General features: G+C 49.3%; 3 protein-coding genes across 4 annotated transcripts in view; 1 reads left to right on the forward strand and 2 right to left on the reverse strand.

The window, feature by feature from the left end:
• Positions 1–1,475: 1,475 nt before the first annotated feature.
• On the reverse strand, positions 1,476–11,183 carry ARPC4 (actin related protein 2/3 complex subunit 4). Its single transcript, XM_057706940.1, has 6 exons — positions 11,030–11,183; positions 8,449–8,567; positions 7,076–7,187; positions 5,623–5,718; positions 4,473–4,643; positions 1,476–2,367 (listed from the first exon to the last, which is right to left on the reverse strand). The coding sequence occupies exons 1-6, from the start codon at positions 11,030–11,032 to the stop codon at positions 2,362–2,364; spliced, it is 507 nt and encodes a 168-aa protein (XP_057562923.1). The 5' UTR covers positions 11,033–11,183; the 3' UTR covers positions 1,476–2,361.
• Positions 11,184–11,418: 235 nt separating this feature from the next.
• TADA3 (transcriptional adaptor 3) lies at positions 11,419–21,438 on the forward strand. The gene is made up of 10 exons (XM_057706928.1): positions 11,419–11,767; positions 11,887–11,944; positions 12,793–13,026; positions 14,763–15,013; positions 15,133–15,238; positions 16,524–16,665; positions 16,757–16,860; positions 18,048–18,157; positions 18,995–19,180; positions 20,873–21,438. The coding sequence occupies exons 3-10, from the start codon at positions 12,820–12,822 to the stop codon at positions 21,063–21,065; spliced, it is 1,299 nt and encodes a 432-aa protein (XP_057562911.1). The 5' UTR covers positions 11,419–11,767; positions 11,887–11,944; positions 12,793–12,819; the 3' UTR covers positions 21,066–21,438.
• Positions 19,175–21,443, reverse strand: part of OGG1 (8-oxoguanine DNA glycosylase) — a 28,825-nt gene continuing 26,556 nt past the window's right edge. For both annotated transcript variants that reach the window (XR_009048876.1, XR_009048875.1), the window contains one exon: positions 19,175–19,568. The gene's annotated coding sequence lies outside the window, so the exon portion shown is untranslated. The remainder of the gene's footprint in view (positions 19,569–21,443) is intronic.

Genomic DNA, 21,443 nt, shown 5'->3' on the forward strand with positions numbered 1-21,443 from the left:
CACAGAGCTGTCCAGCCAACCCCAACCACTGAGATCACCCATCCCAACCCTTTGGCTGGTGACTGGGCTTCCCAAAGGCATACCCTCAGGAGAGGACTGGCTGACTGGCAACGATCCAGTCTGTTCTCATCAGCCAGCAAATTTGGTTCTAGGGACTCTGAACCCTGGGAGATGGATCTGTGACAAACGATAGTTCTGGCTGGCTCACCCAGGCAATGCTGTCCTGTGAGGGTTGAGTGAACAGCTGCCATACCCCAGTGGACATCAGCTTCACCGTGAGCACCTTCACATGAGCAACATCCACTGCAAAGCTAGGATATAGCCATGTGCCCCAGAGAAGGGCACACCTAATTCTGCAAGGCAGGGGGAGGAGGTCACAGAGGTAATGTCATAAAGGGGATGTCCAAGTTGTCCCCACCCCCAGCCCCTCCTTCACTTAACAGCAGCTTGTCCTGTTTCAAGAGACCCCTTTGGCCATATGGAAGAGACTCTTTTGAAAACTCAGCTCAAAGGCCAATCTTTCTGAAACTTTTCTTGACATCCTCTGCCATAAATACACCCCCTGTGGGCCACCACAGACGTCCATTAGTGAATATGAAATGTTTCAACGCTCCTATTTACACGCCCAGCCCTTTCACTGGCCCCCCAAGTCACTCTGAGACAGGGATATCAACCTCCACACCCAGCACAATGTAAGTCATCAAACAGCCTGGATACTGGGCTGGTGGAAAGATCAGTTACTGTTTATTTGGTACCTATACGACAGGTACTGTGTCAGATCTACATTATCTCCACGTTATAGACTAGGAAACTGAGACACAGAATATAAATAACTTGCTCAAATTCACCAGTAAGAATCAGGACTCAAACACAGTGTTTTTTTCTTTTTTTTTACTTCAAGGTGTCACTAAGAAGGTTTACTGCTGTCCAATAGAACTTTCTGTGATGGAAGTGTTCTATCTACTTACCTTGTAACATGGTAGGCATTAGCAACTTGTAGCTACTAAGCACTGGTAGGACTGAGGCAGTAAATTTTAAACTTCTTTAACTGTAACAATTTAAACAGACACTTGTAGCTAGTGATTACTGTCTCAGCACAGGTAGAGGTAGAAGTCTTGGATTTGAAGTCTCCCCTCTTGCTTACTAGCTGGAGACCCGGGGCAGGCTGCTGCATCTCGTGGAGCCTCAGTCTCCTTAGCCATGATGTGCGATCATTATTTCCCTGAGGTTACCTTCTAGCCCAAATGAGCTCATTATGTGAAAAGGACCAAAGCTCTATATAGGCAGAGAGAGCAGTTTCAGAAATGGATGGAGCCTGGACTGCAATGGGGATCCCTTGGCAAGGCTAACGTCAGGGGCCAATCACGAGACTGTCTCTGGTCGGGAGCCCCAGGCCCAAAGTGCCAGCCACATGGTTTTAGGGAAGAAAAAGCCTCCCCTCCCTTCCTTTCACACATACACACAAAGCACAGACCTCATGCAGCCCCAGAAGGGCAAAAAGACTTTAATTAGGGGAGGGAGGATCCACCAGAATAAGAAAAGGTACAGCGAGCATGGGAGCAGAAGAGCCAGAGCAGGCAGGAGGCCCCGGCAGAGAAGCTCTGGAGGACTCACCTCTCCACCTCTAGCACAGGCACTGCACTGACAGACAAGGCGAAACAGTGGCCCCTCTCAACTGGGAGGGCACAAAGCGGCCCCTGCAGCCAGAGGTTGCCTAGCGTTCAAGCCCCAATTCCTAGGTGTGGCTGGTGGCCACCAGTTCAGCCCTTGTCCCCAACCAGTGCTGGGTGGCCATTTTCAGGCAGAGCTCAGGAAGCTGGCAGAGGGTCTGCACCGCTTCTACTGGGCCCAAGGAAATAAAGAGGACAAGGGAGAGGAAATGGAGTCTGAAACCTCCCTCCCTCCCCACCTGGGGTGGCTCCAGGGAGGAACAGTAGTCGCTGGCTGGCTCCAGGCCCGCCCAGACCCACAGCGACCAATAAGGTACAATCACTGGGACCAGTCACAGCCACTGGAGGTGGAGGTTGTTTAAAAAAAAAAAAAAGAAAGACAAAAAGGTTACAGTCTCCTACAAGCACAGAGTTTTTAAGTTTCAAGACATTAAAAAAAAATCTGTCCCAGCCCAGGGGACTGAACATCAAAAGCCAGCCTGACCAGGCACATGTGGCCTTGGGGCAGGTCCACTGCTGCTTTGTTGCCCAGCTAGCAAGCACACCACCCCCCCTCCCGCATGTAATGCCCACCCGACCCAGCTCCACTCTGCTGCTGCCGTCGCCACCGCTCTGGGGAGTAACTCCAGGACGCCTTCGCAGAGACACGGGGGAGTCTGGGGGGGAAGGCCACAAGATCCAGCCAGATGGTTTAAAACTGTCAAGAGAACCAAGAGGCGGTGAATGATGGTTATTACTGTATCCCGGCAGATCTGCTCTGGGGAGGTGGGCTGATGTGAGAGCTGCAGCTGTACTCAGCTCTCTGAGGGGCAGTGTTGGCTCCCAGGACACCCTGTGGGCACTCTCTAATTTAGCCAGCATTCAGCAATGACCTTTAAGGCACTGGCCCTAAAACCCAGCACTTGACAGGCAGAAAAATTAACGGTGATGTGGGCTTTTCCACAGCTCCCCTTAGATGTGCTGCCAAAAAAGCCCTGTCACAGGCCTTGCTTAGCTGAACTGAGGTTGCCTTCTTTAGAGAGGGGGGCTCACATGCAAATGCTTGAAGACTCAGAGACGGACCTAGGATCTGGTACTCTGTGTCAAGCTCTGGGTGGTCCTCCAAGCAGGACAGGCCCTTGAAATGCTTACTCCCCTTAAGTATATCCCCCATGGTGCCTGGACCAGCCCTGGACATTTTACAGACCAGATGTTGTGGACCAATGGCCCACAGGCTGAACTCAGCTCAAAGATGAGCACATATGTAAAACAAAGTGAATTAGCCAACCTTGAAAACACAGAAGACACTGCACACAGATCCTCATTTTGAGATTCTTTTGATGAAGCCATAGAGGGCTAGAGCTGTGTGGTCATGACCCTTTTCAGGTGAGGCATGTGCTCACCAGGTGCCCACAGAGCCCACCTTAATCATGGGCATTACCGGCCCGACCCTGACACGCACCTGAGTGTGTCCCCCCTGCCGGATGCCACAGTACTATCTTAGATCTTTGTGTCTGAAAACTCAAAGTCTTGGTGCCTTCACTTACTGGCTGAGGCACCTTGACCATACGATTTAACTTCCAGAGCCCAGCTGATTCATCTATGAAATGGGGATGACACCTGATTCAAAGATTGTTTTAGGTATTAAATGAAGTACTTGAATGTGCTTTTTTAGGTGTATTACTGTAGAAATGCAATTCCTGTAACAACTAAATGATTACTGAATGAATGAGCCAAATATTAAATTGGGACAAGAACTATTTTTCTTCAGTTGAATTTAGAGGCCTCCCAGTGCCCTGGCCATATAACAGTGGTGCTACAGGACAGGGAAAGCTTCCTATGCACCTGGTGATATGCTCTACACACACTTCCTCATTTAATGCTCAACCACGCTGAAAGATACTTATTAACTAACAGTCTCATCTCATAGCCAAGGAATCTGAGGCTTAGTCGAGAGGTTCTGTGACATGCCCCAGAAGGCAGTGGCGCTGGACTCACACACAGGTGGTCCAGCTCCACAGCCTGTGTGACCTGAACAAGTGCGCTCCCCGGGTGCACAGTATAGCTACTTTGTACACTGGCTGCCCTCAGGATAATTAAAGCCCAGGGGAAGTGGGTGTAATTTCCATTTTTAGGAATCTGAGCTCCTTCTGGGCTAGATGTGTATGCACTGGTAGGAGTAAACACTAATTCTACCATCTAGGGATCACAGTCAACTCTGAGTGGAACATGCCAACAAACCAAAGACTGTTTGGAAAAAGAAGAAGAAAAAAAAAAGAAGGCATGTTGTGAATGTCTAAAAAAGAACAACTGTGTCATCAGTTCATCAGTGTAAACAATTCGTCCCCCTCAGAGGGCTGTAGTCCTTTCCATCAGGAAGGCACAAACAACTGAAGAGGGATCTGTGGGACTTAAGCCATGAAAATGATGGAAAACAGGTTGAAGAAATCATGACTTGAAGCCTGACAGACGCTGAAGGAAACTATTTGAATCTGTTTGAGAAGTGGAATTACACTATGATTACCTGTCCTATATTCCTAGAAAATTCACATGCGATTTAACTCGCCTCACTCAGGGACTGAACTAGATACAGGGAAGGACTCTGTACATTTTGAGATTGAGAAATGAGAGACTAAGAAAGGCACCCCCCAGGCCCCTGGAGATGGAAGATGCCCTCCTGCTCCAAGGCACGGGGCTGACCTGCTGCCCATCAGGGTTCCTACAGGCCTCAGGAAATATTCACGCACAGCTGGCACCACCTTCCCACCAGATGCTAAGGTCTTTTCACTTCTGGAAGGAAACCAGCAAGGCCCCTCCACTCACATTCTTGAGGAACTCCTCGGCCACGATGCGCGCACGAGCATTGACCGACAGCTTCATCTCACTGATCTCCTTGTCTATTTCCTCCATGAAGTGGATCACAAAGTCCACCAACTTGTGTTTATACATCTGCTCTGTGTGGAAGTTGGTGATCAGAAAGCTGATGTCATATCCCTAGGGAAGGAAGACAGTGGGGAATAGGGAGAGAAGAAACAGGAGAGAATCAGCATCCTGGGGGCACTTAGCTGGCCATGCCCTCTACATCCACTCAACCACATGCTTCCAGCTGCCTGTGACCTTCTCCCAAGCTATATGCCCTTCAGGCCACAGCCCACTTGCTCTGGTGGGGTATGCATGTTGGATCCAAGGAACTAACAGTTGGATCAACTGAACCCAGTTGAGAATTCTGCGTCTATCAGACATCTCTGGCAGACTATCTGTGGCAGAAACAGTTGCATTCAGAATGAATCAAGGGAGAGTGAAGGGTCTTGAAATCTTGTCGCAGAAGAATCTCATCAAACAACAGGAACATTTAGTCCAGAGAGAAGAGAAGATGCTGTGGGAGAAGGATGGGACTGAGGTCTTTAACTATTGGAGGGGCTATGTGTAGAAGAGCCATTTTATTTATTCTGGGTGGCCCTGGAGGTTAGATCTAGGACCAGGAGAGTCTAGCTCAGGATGAGGACAAGCTTGGCCAACACGTCTAATGTGTCTGACAATGGTGTTTGCTGCTCTGCATGGTAGCTGCTTAGCCACTGGCAGGGAGTCTGTAGAGAGGACTCAAGTACAAAGTCAGGCAACAATTAACCCAATGTCAACTGTGGCCTTGAGAGACTATGAGTCCATTAGTGGCAGAGTTTAGATTTCTGATTCACCACGCCCTTTCTGCCGCTAGACTACAGGCTCTGGGAAGGTGAGAAACGCGTCTCATCTTTTTTGCGTTTTCCATGGTTGAGGTAGACCCAACCTAAGCTGACTCCTCTTAGTCCCACTCCAGCCGAAATGAAGGCCAACTCTCAACTCAGGCCGTGGGTCCCCTACCCTACAGCTGGGGAAGCATCAATTGCAGTTCTAGAAACAATCCCAGGGCAGGGACAGTGGATTCGGTAGTGGAATTCTGGGTATTACAAACACATGGATCACACAGTCTCACCTCCACTGGTTTCCTTCGGAGGATAAAGAAGTTCTCTGCTCGCATCATCATGAAGCGCATGAACTTGTGACATAAAATCTTCTCGATCTCATCAGCCTGGTGAGAGCAAAGGAGAAATATGTCTCCCTCAAGTGGACACTCCAGGCCAACAGAAATCTGCAGCCTGGGCTTCTGACCCCAACGTCCCCCAGGTTCCCTGGAGGCAGTGGGGTTGGGTATTGGGAACAATCACCGCCTGAACTCTGAATCATGGGGTAACTGGCTGCCAGCTGAAAGGGGGTCTACTATATTACAGCCCTCCAACGCAATGGGGCATTACCATGATCTTGCCTTCACCCATTCCAGAAAGGTAATTCTGGAAGCCCAAATCTTTTTCTGTTTTTTAAAATCTTTTTTATTTTTTGGCCGCACTGCGTGGCATGCAGGATCTTAGCTCCCTTAGTTCAATCCCAACCAGGGAGCGAACCCATGGCCCCTGCAGTGAAAGGGCAGCCTTAACCACTGAACCCCCAGGGAAGCCCAAATCTTTTATCTGCTCCTTCCAGGGTCCACATCTATATTCAAAGCTGCCCTTTCCTTTCTCATCTCACTAGTGCTACATTTTCCAGTCTGTGATACATACTATTAAGAATAGCAGGGATAACCTTAGGTGGTCTCCACATTAGTAACAATGAACATCAAACAATTTCCAAAGTTCTGCCTGATGAACTCTCAGTACTTCTGAAGGAAAAATTTTGCAGCACAGGGCTAGCATGCCCTTAACAGTCCCCAACACCTGCTAATCTCCCCTTTTTTAACAAAGAACAGGTCCTAGGGTTAGAGCTTTCTACAGGCAAAAAGTGTCTAGTCTGAACTTAATAAGCTTGTTTTGTTTTCAATGTGCTTGTTTTTTAGAGTTTTCCTCAATTTAGCAAGTGATATTGTTTTTCCATTTATGGCATAAAGTTTCTTTTTCATACAAATTTAAGTAAGAGAAAATAAGTTGACTGAAAGAAATCTACTAAGTAAAGAAGTGTCCAAGTGGTCCATAAGTATGGCAGAAATTATGAGGGTGGTGGGAGGGTCAGACATTTGTGAGACTCTGACGAAACATAAGAAATTACACTTCCTTTTGTACTCTAAATCTCACTTTCAGAGTTTATGGCAATCAAATTGATACTGTTACTACTTATTTCTCTGAACTGTACTTATTCTTCATTCCTTAAGAAGAGTTTTATGACCTGACACCAAACTGGCCCATAGCCTTGGCTGCTACATTTCCTGCCTTCTAATCCAGAGCAAAGCTTAGAAGATGGGGCTGACCTCTCTCTTTATTCTACTGACCTGATGAATTCGGCAAATCATTTCCTAGAAATAGAACCTGGGTTTCTTTGCACCTTGAATCTGGCATGCTGATCTGTCACATGGGGGTCCCTGGCCTCCCAGGGAGGGAGGGGATCTGTGGTGAGCTCACCTGTTTCACAGCAATGCTGACCCGGACAGAGTTGATGGAGCCTTCAATCAGAACCTTTTCCTTCTCATTCCTACTGATGGTCACGGGTTGTAGGAGGAGCTCTTTGCTACTCCTGAAAACACAAAATCACAGAGGCCTCTGTACTATAAAAGAACAGAATGGTCAGGGAGACCCCATGGCAGGTCCTAGAATCACTATCTGGGACCACAGAGTCCAAGGAATAGGAGACTCACAAGTAGGGGTGCTCCAAGATGGGGGCCAGCGAGCGTGTTCTCCAGCAGAAAGAGCACAGGCTCTGGAGTCGGGGCGAAAAGGTTTTGAAATCCAGCCTCCTCTGTTACTTTCCTTGGGCAAGTTACCCTGTTGGAATCTCAATTTCCTCATTTGTAAAATGACTCTGATTCCTATTTCACTGCTGAGGACTGAGAGAGATCAAAAAGTGTCAAGTGTCTAACAGTGTGCCTGGCACATTGTAGGAGCTTTACAAACGACAGCTCTTCTTTCTGTAACTACAGGCAAACCCATACACTGTTTAGGGAATGAGGAGAGAGCCCACGTTAGAGATAAAGACAAGCTAAAATCGAGCAGTTTGGCCTCCTTTAATGATCAGCCCAGAATGATTCACTTATTCAGCATTAAGACCCCTCTCAGCTCAGTTCCCATCGTGATGCCCGTGGAGTCTGGTGATGGTAGTTAACTATGGTGGTGGTGTCTGTGAGCTGCTATCCTTCAAAAATGCCTAGCGGAAACCATATATGTTAAGTGGTAAGAACAGGGCACATCCTAATATCTTGTCAGTTTTCTTAAATTCAAATTGTATCAACTTGTGTGGTAGTACTGCCTATTTCGTTTGTATATGTCCCAGATTAAATTTTAAAGGGAAAAAGAATAATTTATTTACAAAACATAAATAAGAGAAAATAATCCAAAGTATGGAATATTTGGAGTAGGGGATGAGAGAGTCCAGTTTTTGTTGTTTGTTTTTTTTTTTTTTGGGGGGGGGGGGGGTCCCTGATCTTTAAATTAGAAAAGAACAGAGATGGCATCTCAGGTAACTAAATTCTTAGTCTTCTCCTTAAACAGCCAGAGTGTTCAATAACTCCATGGGAAATACTTCTCAAATGGCCCTATGCTGAGAAATCACACATTGTGTCAAGAAATCTTGGCTCTAGAGAAGCCTCTCCCCTGTGTTTTGTCCTGTCAACCCACTGACCCTATTTTCTGAACTTCAAATTGGGAACCACTGTCATCTGGCAACAAGACAAAAAAATGTAGTTGTCCTGACAACTCCAGGATGGACGTTCACAGCACCCTCTGACGACAGCCACTTCTGGGTGCTGCATGCATCACTCCCACCCCTTTTCCTTCCCTACCTGACTTCCACTTCCGGCTTGTTGTGTCGTTCCACGACCTGGGAGGAGAAATTCTCCAGGCAGAGGGCAGCCTGCAGTGTGGCCCGCACGGCACTCAGGTAGGGGCGGAGAGTGGCAGTCTGTAGGAAAAACCCCGAGGGAGGATCAGAACCTGTCTCACCAAACCCACTGGTCCCCTAGTCCAGCTACACAGGAGCCAGGCAGTACTAAAGGTCCCTGGCTCTCAGACACTACAGTGAACAGAACAGACTAGGTCTTCAAGGTACCTTTCATTCTAAGTCTAGAACAGTAGTTCTCAACAGGGGACCATTTTGCCTGCCAGGGAACATTTGGCAACATCAAGACATTTTTCATTCTCACAACTTGGAGTGGGCTAGGGGTTACTGGCATTGAATAGACAGAAGTCAGGCACACTGCTAAATATCCTACAATGCACAGCAAAGAATCATTCAGCCCCACACAGTGCTGAAATTCTGGTCTAGAGGCATACAGGTGAATGACTATCTTCAAATCTACCTTTTGAGCCAACAAACATATAAATCTACAGTGTGCCACGCATACTAGACGCTGGGAATTCAACGACTAAGACCATCTCCACCATTAAATAGCTCAACTGGGTCAGGGAGACAGAAGGGGTAAAACGTGAAATAGTTAAGATTTACAAATTATATTTGCAGAAGAAATGGGTTTTGATTTGAAGATGGAAATAAAATTAGGAAGATTTTACAATGAAAAAAAGTAGAATGACATTCCCAGTAGAGAACAGCACCTAGCTACACTGGCCTATCTTCAGTTCCCCATATTAGTCAAGTTCTTTCTTACCTCAGGCCTTCATATAAGCCAAACCATCTACCTGCAGGCTTTTCTCCGCCTTCTTGGCCTAAGTCATCCGTTAGATCTTGGCTTATTCAGGGAAGGCCTCTTCCTTCCTCAGAGAGGCATTTCTTGACTTCCCTCTTCATAGCACTTATTATAATTTACAATGACACACCCTCCGTATATCTTTAATAAAGTAATTTCTCCTTCACGAAACTGTAAGCTCCATGGTCAACAGACCATGTCTATTTTATTCAAATTTACATATCTGCACCTAGCTCAGTCAGTACCTTACTCATACGCTTAGCCTCTGTAGAATAAATGAATGAAAGAAAAAATAACTTAAGCAAGATTAGAGTAACAAAAAAGGGCATTAAGAGTTCCAAAAGCAGTAATGAGTACAACGTTGCTGGGAAGCATTTTAGATTCAATAGATAAGGATGCAAAGGTAGCCTGGAGACTCATGGGAAATCTTAAATGCCAAGCTACTGAGTTTAGCTCGTCTTTTAAGGTGGTAAGGAAAGGCTGGGGCTTTCTGAGGAGGAAGTTACACAACTGCAGCTGCATGGCGACTCTGTGGAGAATGGATTAGAGGAGAGGGAAATGAGACAGCAGGCAGAGAGGGTTATTTAAGAAGGGTAAGGAGAGCTTGGCCTGGGGCAATGGAGGACAAGCAAGGTTGTGTCCGTCAATATTGACAGACAGCAAATCTGAAAAAGGTGCATTTTAGGTGGCCAGCCCTGTGACACCTGCCCTTTCACAAACAGAAGAGACATTCTCGTGTAATACCTCAATAAGTTTGATGTTTAAAAGAAATCAAGAGACATGGCCTCAATTTATAAAAAAAAAAGAATATCCCAGGTTTCTAGCTGAGGTAAGAGGGCACAAAGCCAAAGTAATACAAGAGAAAGAGCAAGTTCAGGGAGAGAGAAAGAGTTTTGATCCAGAGGTCTAATTTCAAGGTGTCTTCCTTCAAGATATCCAGGTGAACCCTGAAAGAGAGCTAGGTAGGCAGATGTAAGAGTCACCATAAATCACATGTCATGAAGACCTGTGCATTAAATAGGTATCATCAGGGAGAGTGTTAAGAAGTAGCAGTAATGAGCCAAAGTCTCAATTGCCAGGAACACCCAGTTATCAAAGGGGAGGACTTTCTGGAAGGGACGGATCGGCGGTATCAGAGCTTACATTCTATAGTAAGGCGGATACGGTTGAGCTCTGACCAGGAAGGGGTCCGCGTGGAGGAAGCATAAAAGAGATCCTTCAGTGAGGAGGAAGCAAGGCTGGGGCAACACGAAGAGTGGGATAAGGAAGTGTGGAGGCTTCCCTCAGAGAACTGTGGGGTCAAGCGGGCAACAGAGAACAGGGGAGTCTCTTGAGTGAAGGTCTACTCTGGGTGGGGAGGTGGCCCTACTACATGCCTCAGCGCCCCTACTACGGGCTATGAGGCCTACTACGTGCCTTCCAGGCGCTACCACCAACCTAGGAGCGTCCGCTTCGGCTTCCTCCACGCCTCATTATCCCCCACTTGCTTCAAAGGCCAGATCAGGAAGCCGCAAGGCCTGCTTCTTACGAGGGCGTCCCCCGCTCGCCCCTTCCTCACCTCGACCCCCGCCCCGCCCTCTTTCTCCCAGCCTCAGGGTGCCCCCACAGCCCCAACACCCCTCGGCCCAGGGCCTCTCCGCTGCAAGGCCGCATCTCCCCCAGACCCAGAGCCTTGAAGCAGAACAGCGGGGGTCCCTGGCCGGGGGCCCGGCTCTCTCACCATCGCGGGCGCTGGCTGGGCCGGAAAGCGGAAGCGCGGAAGTGGCCAGCCCCGCGACTCCTGCCCTTTCGCGAGAAGCGCAGCCGCAGTCTCCGCCCGGACGTCCGGACCGTACCATGGCTGCTCCGAGCGGGGGAGGCGGAGGCTAAGAACATTTGACCCCTAGGAAGTTTTCCCGCTGCGACTGTCTTGGTAGTTTTAGGCTCCTGAGGTATAGAATCACTGCTGAAGCGTCTCCCGTTACCCATGGAGCTCTTGCTTGTGACTTTGGCCTTCTTGTCCTTTTTGCCGCCGTCTTCCCTCACAGTCATGCAATGGTGCAGCCCGGCCTCAGGTTGGGCACCATATTAGGACAAGGCGAGGCGGTGGAGCCCCTCGATGCTTCCGGTTCTGCGCCCGCATCCTTTCTCCGGGCCCCTCCTACCTGCCGCTTTTGGGGCTCGGCAGGACTAACTGCCCAGCAGAGAACCCGGCCGCCGAGCCCCGCCCCCCCGGGGCCGGGCTGTTCCCTAGGGTCCGCCCGAGGCATACCCTCTCCACCCCTCCTGCAGCGGGCTCGCTTGCTGCCCGCAAACCCCCACCCCGCGAAAGACACAGGGGCAGGCCGTCGCGTCTTCCCGCCCCCGCGTCAACTGCAGGGGGCCCGCACATAGCCAGTTCCGGGGCGGTTGCTCGCACCGACCGGAACTCCCCGCCCCCTCCCGCGGCCGCGGGGCCATAGGAGGCAGCAAGGAGGAGGTAGAGGGGGCGGGGGCCGCGGTAGGGTATCCTTAGTGGACTGGGACCTTAGAGGCGGGACATGAGGGCGATCCATGGGTGGGGTCAGCCATTAACCAGCCCCACTTTTTCTGTGCCAGGCACTGAACTGAGCTCTTGACGGGCATCATCTCTTAATCCTCAGAACATCCCAGGGAGGTAGGTATTATTGTTACCCCGTTTTACAGATTTAGACTTCTTATGGGGAAACAGACCCAGGCTTCATTTGTCCCCATTTTACGGATGGAAAAACCGAGACTCAGGAGAGTTAACTAACATGTTCAGGGCTACATAAATAGAGATTGGTCAAGCCTGGGCTTGAATCCAGGTATATCTGGCTTACCAGCCCACATTCTTTACTATCGGGGCAAAGAGAAGGAGCAGAGGTGGGGAAGGGTGAGACAAGGAGAGACTAGGAGGAACGAAGAACATTAACATGATAAATATGGGATGCTTGGAACTCTGGGGCTTAGCAGAACTTAGGAAGAGTGGAACTGAAGGGAGGAGTATCAGGAGGACAAGCATAGTATATCATGGCGATTAGGGGCACAGACTCAAAACTACCTGCCTTCAAAATGCATGTTGGGACTTCCCTGGGGGTCCAGTGGTTAAGACTCCGTGTTCCCAATGCAGGGGGCATGGGTTCGATCCCTGGTAGGGGAACTAAGATCCCACATGTTGCGCAGCACGACTGGAAAAAAATAAAAATAAATAACAAATCGCGTGTTGGTAAGCTTGGACATGTACCCACCCTTAGAGTCTCAGTTTCCTCATCTGTAAAATGGAGATGAGCATGGTCCCTGCTCTTGGGGTTGGGTGAGGAATTCAGTGAGAAGCCAGTGAAATGTCTGTACCTCACTTGGCACACAGTAGGAACAGGAGCTGTGCCATCAACCTTCTCAGTAGGTAATGAAGCCTGACTTTCTCCTTGAGGCTGTCCCTGGACAGAAGAAGCTCTTGGGCTTTCCTCATGCTACCTCCCCCCTCAAAGGTCCTATCCTCTCCAGCTTCACAGGGTCCCCTTGTCCTGGGCCATGAGTGAGCTGAAGGACTGCCCCTTGCAGTTCCACGACTTCAAGTCTGTGGACCACCTGAAGGTCTGTCCCCGCTACACAGCAGTGTTGGCCCGCTCTGAGGATGATGGCATCGGTATCGAGGAGCTGGACACTCTGCAGCTGGAACTTGAGACCCTGCTTTCCTCTGCCAGCCGACGCCTGCGGGTGCTTGAGGCCGAAACCCAGGTGATAACCCACAGAGGGGACGCCACCAGGGATGTAGTGTGACACGTTATGGGATGGGTCACTGAGCCTCATCTGTTAAGGCCTGGGTTACAGGAGCTTAGGGGGGAAGAGAGAGGCTCAGTCTGGACTTGTGTGACGTGTAAAATATGCAAGAATATACATGATCCTCATAAATTGTGAGATTTCTGATTCACTAAGCATCTAATGACCCCCACTGTGCACGATGTTCTGGGTCCTGTGTTAGAGAGAGGTCATTAGGACAATTCTGGCCTTCGGGGAGTTTGCCAACTAAAGGGAGGGAGAGGTCGGATAAGTACCAGGTGAAGTGCTGTTGTGGTTGGGAGTACTGGGGGAACTGGAATAGGGAGGCCTGGATTTGAATCCTGACTTAAGCGCTTGCTAGCGTTGCTGTTTGCGAGCTATGTGACTTTGCAAAAGTTACCGCCTGCTTCTGAGGATCAGTTCTCCATCTGCACCATGGGCTGGATAATAGGACCTACCTCAGAGCTTTTGTGAGGATTAAGAGAGAGACTTTATGCAAAGGCTCAGCCCAACGGCTGACATTAAGTAAGCATGTCAAATGTTATTTATTGGTATGACTCTCATTATTTCTATTTATGGCATAAATATTCTCTGAGCCCTGTGTGCCAGGTGCTATGCCAGATCCTGGGGAACGGAGATGGTAAAGATGAACTTCTGGTCTCCAGCAGTTTACAATCTTGTTGAAGAGACAAGGTACTCTGTTTATTCTAGTTATGACCAAACAACACGATTGGGCCTATACTGGAGGTATGAAGTACCAGAGACTCATAGAGGAAGAAGATGCCATTTTAATTGGACCTCAGAATTTGAGTCAAATTAACTTCTGGTCCCTGGGAATCCACTGAAGCTTTTTGAGTGGGGCTGTGGCACAGTCAGTTGTATTTTAGCAACTAAGAAGCTGAAGAACTGATGCAGAAAAGGCTTCCCAGTTGTGACATTTGTTTGTTTGTTTTTTAAACTTATTTATTCATTTGTTTATTATTGACTGCATTGCATCTTTGTTGCTGCGTGAGCTTTCTCTAGTTGCAGCGAGTGAGGGCTACTCTTCGTTGCAGTGCACAGGCTTCTTATTGCAGTGGCTTCTCTTGTTGCAGAGCATGGGCTGTAGGTGCACAGGCTTTAGTAGTTGCAGCACACGGGCTCAGTAGTTGTGGCTCTCGGGCCCCAGAGTGCAGGCTCAGTGGTTGTGGCACACGGGCTTAGTTGCTCCACAGCATGTGGGATCTTCCCGGCCCAGGGATTGAACCTGTGTCCCCTGCTTTGGCAGGCAGATTCCCAACCACTGTGCTACCAGGGAAGTCCTCTGGTGACATTTGAAGTGAAGGTTTCCTGGGAGGCATGCTTGCCTTCACCACAAAGTTACCACCAGCATACATTCCGAGGGCTCACGTGCACTGAGATGTGATCTGCTTGTATGACCTGCAAAACACTGTGACCAGCTTGGTTGCTACAGAGGTGAATCAATACAGACAGACAAATGAATGGAATGATGAGAAGTATAGGAATAAAATCTTGTGAGATGGGCACAGAAAAGGAGCTGAGTTTTGCAGGATAAGTAGGAGTTTGCTAGATAAAAAGGGGAGGGGGAGAGGCTTGGAGCCTTCTTGAGTTCCAGATCCTAATTTTTTACTGGGAGACAACATTGTCCTGTGTCTTCCCTTCTCCCCCTCAGTGACAGTCTCTCTGAATTTCAGATCCTTACTGACTGGCAGGATAAGAAAGGTGACCGACGATTCCTGAAACTGGGTCGAGACCATGAGCTTGGAGCTCCCCCCAAACATGGGAAGCCCAAGAAGCAGAAACTGGAAGGGAAGGCGGGACATGGGCCGGGCCCTGGCCCTGGGCGACCCAAATCCAAAAACCTTCAGCCCAAGATCCAGGAATATGAATTCACTGATGACCCAGTCGACGTGCCACGTATCCCCAAGAATGATGCCCCCAACAGGTTCTGGGCCAGGGGACGTAGATGGGCCTTGGGATTTGGGCATTGGAGGCCGTGGAGGGGCCTGGGGCTGAGGCTGGTGGGGCAGGGGGCACCCCCTCAGGCTCTGCTTCTCCCTGCAGATTCTGGGCTTCGGTGGAGCCATACTGTGCCGATATCACCAGTGAGGAGGTGCGCACACTAGAGGAGCTACTGAAACCCCCAGAAGATGAGGCTGAACATTACAAGGTAGAGACCCCAGGCCTAGATAGACACGATAGTGAACAAGAAGGCTCAGAGGTGCCTCAGAATCAAAGGTCGCAGAGCTATATGTCATCTCCCTGCCCTGCCTAGCCTCCTGTCCGCTCCGTTAACCCACCCAGACACCCAAGTTCTAACTCTCAGCTTCCTCCCTTCTACCCCATCCAGATGGTCACCACATCCTAAGGTATCTTCTTCAATGAGATCCTCCTTTTTTCTCTCATTGCCTCTCCTTTGGCTCAAGCCTTCATCAGCTTTTACCTTAACAGCCTCTTAACACTTTCTTCTCTCTAGAGGGAGTCTCTTTTTTTTAATGTATAAAAGTTTATTTTTTTACAATGAAAATAAAAGAGATCCCATTAAAGACAATGTAGAAAATACAGAAAAGTGTTGGAGGGGAATTCTCCCATAAGTCAGCGGTCATGATCAGATGTGCTCATGACACGGCCCTTCTCTCTGGGCCCCTCCCCTGGCTCCCGTTACCCACAGAATCGAGTCCAAGTGTCTCAGTCCTTGGTGGCACAGCCCCTGGAAAACTGGAAACTGCCCCTCTCCAGTTTCCTTGGCCACACCCTCTCTTCACTGCTGGATGTACCAGCCCCTCCAAGTACCTTGCCCTCACTCCAGGCCCACACGGGGTCCTTGTTGATCTCTGGGCCTCTGTACATGCTCTTCTCCCTTTGGCAAACTACCACCCTACAAGCCCCTGATGGCACGTTGCCTCCACCAAAATGGCTTTGCAGATTCCCCAGCAGAAGGTTGGTCTGTCTTTTATACTGCCACAATTGACAAGTGAAGTGACCTACGTCCGTCACTTCACTTGTCTGAATTTTTAAAAAACTTATTTGGAAAGGTAATCCATACAAGTTCAAGCAATGCAAAAGACTCTTCCCTCTCACTTCTGACCCTAAGGCCTTTAGTTCTCTCTAGAGATAATAGCTGTCTACGGAAATGGTCCATGTACACACATCATTCTGCACCTTATAGCTTGGAAATTGTTCCATATTGCCTCTGTGTGTGTTTTAGTTCTGTATGTACCTGGCTTCCTTACTAGACTGTGAGCATAGAGATTTTATCTCCTTTATCTCTTCTCACCTGTACCACGCTCAGGCCTTGGCCCTGGACTAGGTACTTGGGAGACAGATAAATGAAGGAATGAGGGATGAACAAAGAGCCTGTTGGCCGTCCCAATTGCACAGAGAGCCCCCAACACACCTCAGGCATGGCTGGCCTGTATTTACCCCTTTGGGGCTGGATGGGATGTCTCCCACAGATCCCGCCCCTGGGGAAGCACTACTCCCAACGCTGGGCACAGGAGGACCTGCTGGAGGAGCAGAAGGATGGGGCCCGGGCAGCAGCCGTGGCTGACAAGAAGAAAGGCCTCATGGGGCCGCTGACTGAACTGGACACTAAAGGTAGGCCCCTCACCTCCCTGTCCACCCCAGGCCAGGACTTGAGTTCCCAGAACTTTAGTCCACCTGTCCACCACTTCTCGGCCCGATTCAGATGTGGATGCCCTGCTGAAGAAGTCTGAGGCCCAGCATGAGCAGCCGGAAGACGGGTGCCCCTTTGGTGCCCTGACGCAGCGCCTCCTGCAGGCCTTGGTGGAGGTGAGCACCCCAACTCAAAAAAGGAGCTACCTTCACTCTGTTTCAATGTTTAATTTTTATTTTTTATTGAGAGTATTATACATTTAGAAAGGTACATAGATCATACATGTATAGCTTGATCAGTTTTCACAAACGAGCACACTTGTACAACTAGCCCCAAGATCACAGAATGAAACATCAGTATCCTCGAAGCCCCTCTCTCACCCCTCCCAGTTTTTAATCTCCCCCCAAGATAGGCACTACTCCACAGTTATTTTTCCTGAGCACTGGCTAAAGGCCCTGTGCAAGGAGCTTTCTACATATTCTCCTGTTAGAGGCAAAGACAGTGGTTGACCCCATGTTACACCCAAGAAGGTTGAGGCTTAAAAAAGGGAACTGTTTGTTTGAGGTCACATAGCTAGTAAATAGAAGCGGGACCCACCCCAGGTTCAGGGTCCCTTTCTTTACGCCTGCTGGCTGCTCTTCGGCACTTCTCTTCACCTTGTGAGCCTCAGTTTCCCCTCTGGCTCAAACACAATAGCATCTCTCTCTCCCACGTGACGTTCCGGGCACACTTTCCAGGTTGGCTGAGGTGGCAGTTGGGGGAGATTTCCATTCCACACCATCAGACAGGGGCCCCAGGTATGCTGGCTTTGCCATCTTAAACATGCACGCTGTACCAGGTCACTTTAAGTGTGATTGCCACTCCAGGCACACAGAAAAGAACAAGGAGGAGTGTGTGAAGGTCATAACTGGCTGTGGCTCCTATCTCTTCTTAGCACTTTCCACTGGAGAGGACTCGTCACGTGATCACCCCTGACTGCACGGGAGGCGGGGAGGTGTGGTGCACCTGGGCAGCCACGGCCCAGCTGCTGTGGAAGGGCGGGCAGGCTCTCCCGCAGCGTGCTGAGCACCGCCCTGGGGCACCGCAGACGCCTAACGGACCTCTGCTCCGCTCAGTGCTGCTCTTGAACGTTACCCTCATTCTTTTATGCTCCCTTCTTTTGATATCAGTACCCAAAAAAAGAATTTTACAAATGATCAAAGCTTTTTGGAGTCGGTTTGAGAAGACTTCCCAGAGTGGGTGGGATGAGAAAGAGAAGACAATATTTCTGGTATGTGAAGACTGTCCATGTAGGTCAGAGGGGAGCAGGAAAACAGTCATACTACAGCTCTTTCTCCCTCCATCCATTTCTGTGCTCCTCTAGGAAAACATCATTTCCCCCATGGAGGACTCTCCTATCCCGGACATGTCTGGGAAAGAATCGGGGGCTGACGGGGCAAGCACCTCTCCCCGCAATCAGAACAAGCCCTTCAGGTGAGTGACATCCTGTCCACAGTCCACAGTCCACAGTCTGGCCTCTGCTTCTGTTGACTTCTGTCCATCCCAGCATGGGGTGGTCTTTATTGATAGAGAGACTGAGACATTTTGATAAAACCCAACAGATGTCAGATGGGCATGCAGGCCCAGCATTTCCACATGCACAGACTTAGTATAGGCTTTTCATTATGGCACTGTTCTTACTGTAAACAACCCAAATGTCCAACTGGAGAGGACTGGTTGGCTAAACTGTCGTAACTCCATATGATGAAATAACTTGCAACTAGTGATCACATTAGAGAAATATAGTTAATTGCCACGAGAACTTGTAAACAATAGAGCGATAAGGGGAAAATGTCAGTTGTAGCACAATACAGACAATATGATCTCGTTTTTACTTAAAGTATATTTAAATGTGTGTTACACAGGGGGAAGAAAAGCTAGAATAATACGTAATAAAAGTGCAAAGAGTATGTAACAAAATCTGGAACATGTACAGTATTTATATAATAACATAAATACATATTTTTGTGTATATAATACAACATATGGCAAGAAATGGTAACATATGTAATAATAACATAACAAAATAATAGTGATTCTCTCTGGGCTGTTGACATTATAGGTTTTTCTGTGTTTTATATTGCATTACACATTGATATCTGTTGCTTATATTTGAAACAAGACCAGGTGTGTCTGTCTCTATATTTTTATGCATAGATAGATACAGACTGGGTGCCCAAAGAGAGAGGAAGGTGTTCGCTAACCTTGGGCGCCTCAGAGGGGTCCCCCCTGCAGGCTGGCCCTTTAGCTGAGCACTGCCTTCCCCTGCAGCGTGCCGCATACCAAGTCCCTGGAGAGCCGCATCAAGGAGGAGCTGATCGCCCATGGCCTGCTGGAGTCTGAGGACCGCCCCGCAGAGGACTCAGAGGATGAGGTCCTGGCAGAGCTGCGCAAACGGCAGGCCGAGCTGAAAGCACTCAGTGCCCACAACCGCACCAAGAAGCACGACCTGCTGAGGTGAGTGTGGACAGGACGCCCGGGCCAAAGGCTGGCTGGCGAGGCCTTGGTCACGCTGGTCACCTTGCGGGAGCTTTACGACAGGCTTTCCAGACCTGGCAGGGCCTCTGAATCATCTGGAGGGCTTTGAAAAAAATGTCAGTGTCGGGCACCACCCTAGTGGTTACGTCTCAGACAGCTTCTAATTTCACAGACTAGAGCTCAGATTTTCATACACACAGAAAACCTGATGGAACAGTACAGTGAACACCTGTAGACTCTCCACCTCGGTTTGTCAGCTGTTAACATTTTGCTGGGCAGCTGTGATTATCATCCGCCCCTCACCAGGAATTGGCCAGTGTTTTAGTGTAGTGTCATTCATCTTCTGTTCACTCCCATCCATCGTGTCCTGCATTGGTCACAACAAGGGTGCAGGTGATACTTGCAGGGAGATCATGGTAGTGGCTTTTTATTGGGGAGATAGAGAAACAGCCCAACTAAGTCCCCTTGCTTCTCATAAGCAGTTGCTGTGTCTTCACCTCACAGAGCCCCAGCAGAGCAGGGCACACCTGTTCATTTGGCCAGCTCTGCCTGTTTCTTAGACTTTGTGCCAGGGGTTAGGAAGAGAGGCAGGGCAAAGGGCTTGCAGTCACCACTTGAGTGATTGGTAAAGACATGCAACATTAGAAGGAGAGGAAGTTGCTAACAGGCTGCTGGGGTATTTAAGGATGAGGGTATATTGAGTGTCTCCCATGTACCAGGGGCTTTATGTACACCCTCTTATTTAATCTCCACTACAGCCCAGAGAGGAGGGGGTAGTTTTTCCTGTTTATCAAATGAGGAAATAAAGGCCCAGTGAAATTAGTTCTCTGCTGACGGTCACACAGCCAATAAACAGCCAAGTTGTGACTCGAGCCCAAGGCTGAATCCAAAGCCTCTTTCCAGTTCCCTCTCAAGGACAAGAAGAGGAAAATACAGATGAAAGAGTACTGAGGAAGGGAGGGGGAGGGGGGAGAGAGAGAGAAGTGGGGATGTGAAGCTCCAGAAGTAATGGGCAGTGAAGGAACTCGCTTGGCTATCAGAAGGCCAGCGTGCAGCCCTCAGCCCTGCATGGACTAGCTGCAGGGCCTTAAGCAAGGCATCTCCTGCCCTGAGCAGCAGCTTCCCCTTCTGAAAAATTAACAGGTTAGACTAGATAGATCTCTAAGTGACCTTCCAGCTCTACCATCAATTGAATTTATGGGTCAGGTCCCATTCAGAGGGGTCAGTTTGGTATCTCTCTCACTGCCTGTAGACCTCAGGCTGCCTAGACCCTTAGGTTGTTCTGGAATTTGGATGCTCAAGTAAGCAGGTCTTATACTGGCACCAGAACATCTTTTAAAGAAGATTGTTTGGAGCCAGCCTGCCTTGACTCAGATCTCCTCACTAGTTGTGAGATCTTGGGGATTTCTTATCCTCCTTGAGCCTCAGTTTCCTCACTGGTACCTATCTCACAAGGTATTAATTGAGGTATGAGGATTAATTGAGCTAATATTTTTGAAGAGGTAGTACCTGGCACAGGGCACCCTGTAATTGTGGCTCAATAACTTTGCTTTTTGGATGAGATGGTCCACAGGAGTGGCAGCCCTGGGTACTGGGGTGGGCTCAGTCTGACGAGGGAGGAGCCATACTCTGGTGGGCTTCCCATGGCACCTGACTGGCTGGTCCCCACAGGTTGGCAAAGGAGGAGGTGAGCCGGCAGGAGCTGAGGCAGCGGGTCCGCATGGCAGACAATGAGGTCATGGATGCCTTCCGCAAGATCATGGCTGCCCGGCAGAAGAAGCGGACCCCCACCAAGAAGGAGAAGGACCAGGCCTGGAAGACTCTGAAGGAGCGTGAGAGCATCCTAAAGCTGTTGGACGGGTAGTTCTCATCCCTGCCTCAGGTTGCCTCCCCATGGCTTGGGAGGGGGAGGCCCACTTCCTTCTTTGCGCTGCCAGAAGCCTCGACCTGTAGCTGCCTGTCTCATGTCAAATGGTGACAGTCTGTCGAGGCCGTGGCCCTTTCCTGAGGTCTTTTGGCCTAGCTCTGTACAGCCAGGACATGGAGGCCCTGCTGGGCCTGGGGCCCAGTCTCTGCTTGGTCCCCAAGATGCGGAGGCTTCATTTCTGGGTCGTCCTCATTCCCCTCTTCACCATCCCCCACTCCCCCACCCCTTTCACCCTCAAGGACTTCTCCCTTGTGGTTTTGTAAAGTGCAAACTTAAGAATAAAGTGACTGATGTGGTTTTTTAAAAAGCATCCAG

Source organism: Hippopotamus amphibius, chromosome 13, assembly GCF_030028045.1.
Source record: "Hippopotamus amphibius kiboko isolate mHipAmp2 chromosome 13, mHipAmp2.hap2, whole genome shotgun sequence".
In the NCBI taxonomy this organism is placed as follows: Eukaryota; Metazoa; Chordata; class Mammalia; order Artiodactyla; family Hippopotamidae; genus Hippopotamus; species Hippopotamus amphibius.

Excerpts from the sequence above, each read along its gene's own strand:
- ARPC4 (XM_057706940.1), bottom strand. Across the intron at positions 7,188-8,448 it reads AAGCCGGAAGTGGAAGTCAG|GAGTAGCAAAGAGCTCCTCC; the intron begins GTAGGGAAGGAA and ends TTGTGTTTTCAG. Across the intron at positions 4,644-5,622 it reads TCCGAAGGAAACCAGTGGAG|GGATATGACATCAGCTTTCT; the intron begins GTGAGACTGTGT and ends TTCCTTCCCTAG.
- TADA3 (XM_057706928.1), top strand. The coding sequence starts at position 12,820 with ATGAGTGAGCTGAAGGACTGCCCCTTGCAGTTCCACGACTTCAAGTCT. Across the intron at positions 16,861-18,047 it reads TCCTGCAGGCCTTGGTGGAG|GAAAACATCATTTCCCCCAT; the intron begins GTGAGCACCCCA and ends GTGCTCCTCTAG. Across the intron at positions 18,158-18,994 it reads AATCAGAACAAGCCCTTCAG|CGTGCCGCATACCAAGTCCC; the intron begins GTGAGTGACATC and ends CTTCCCCTGCAG.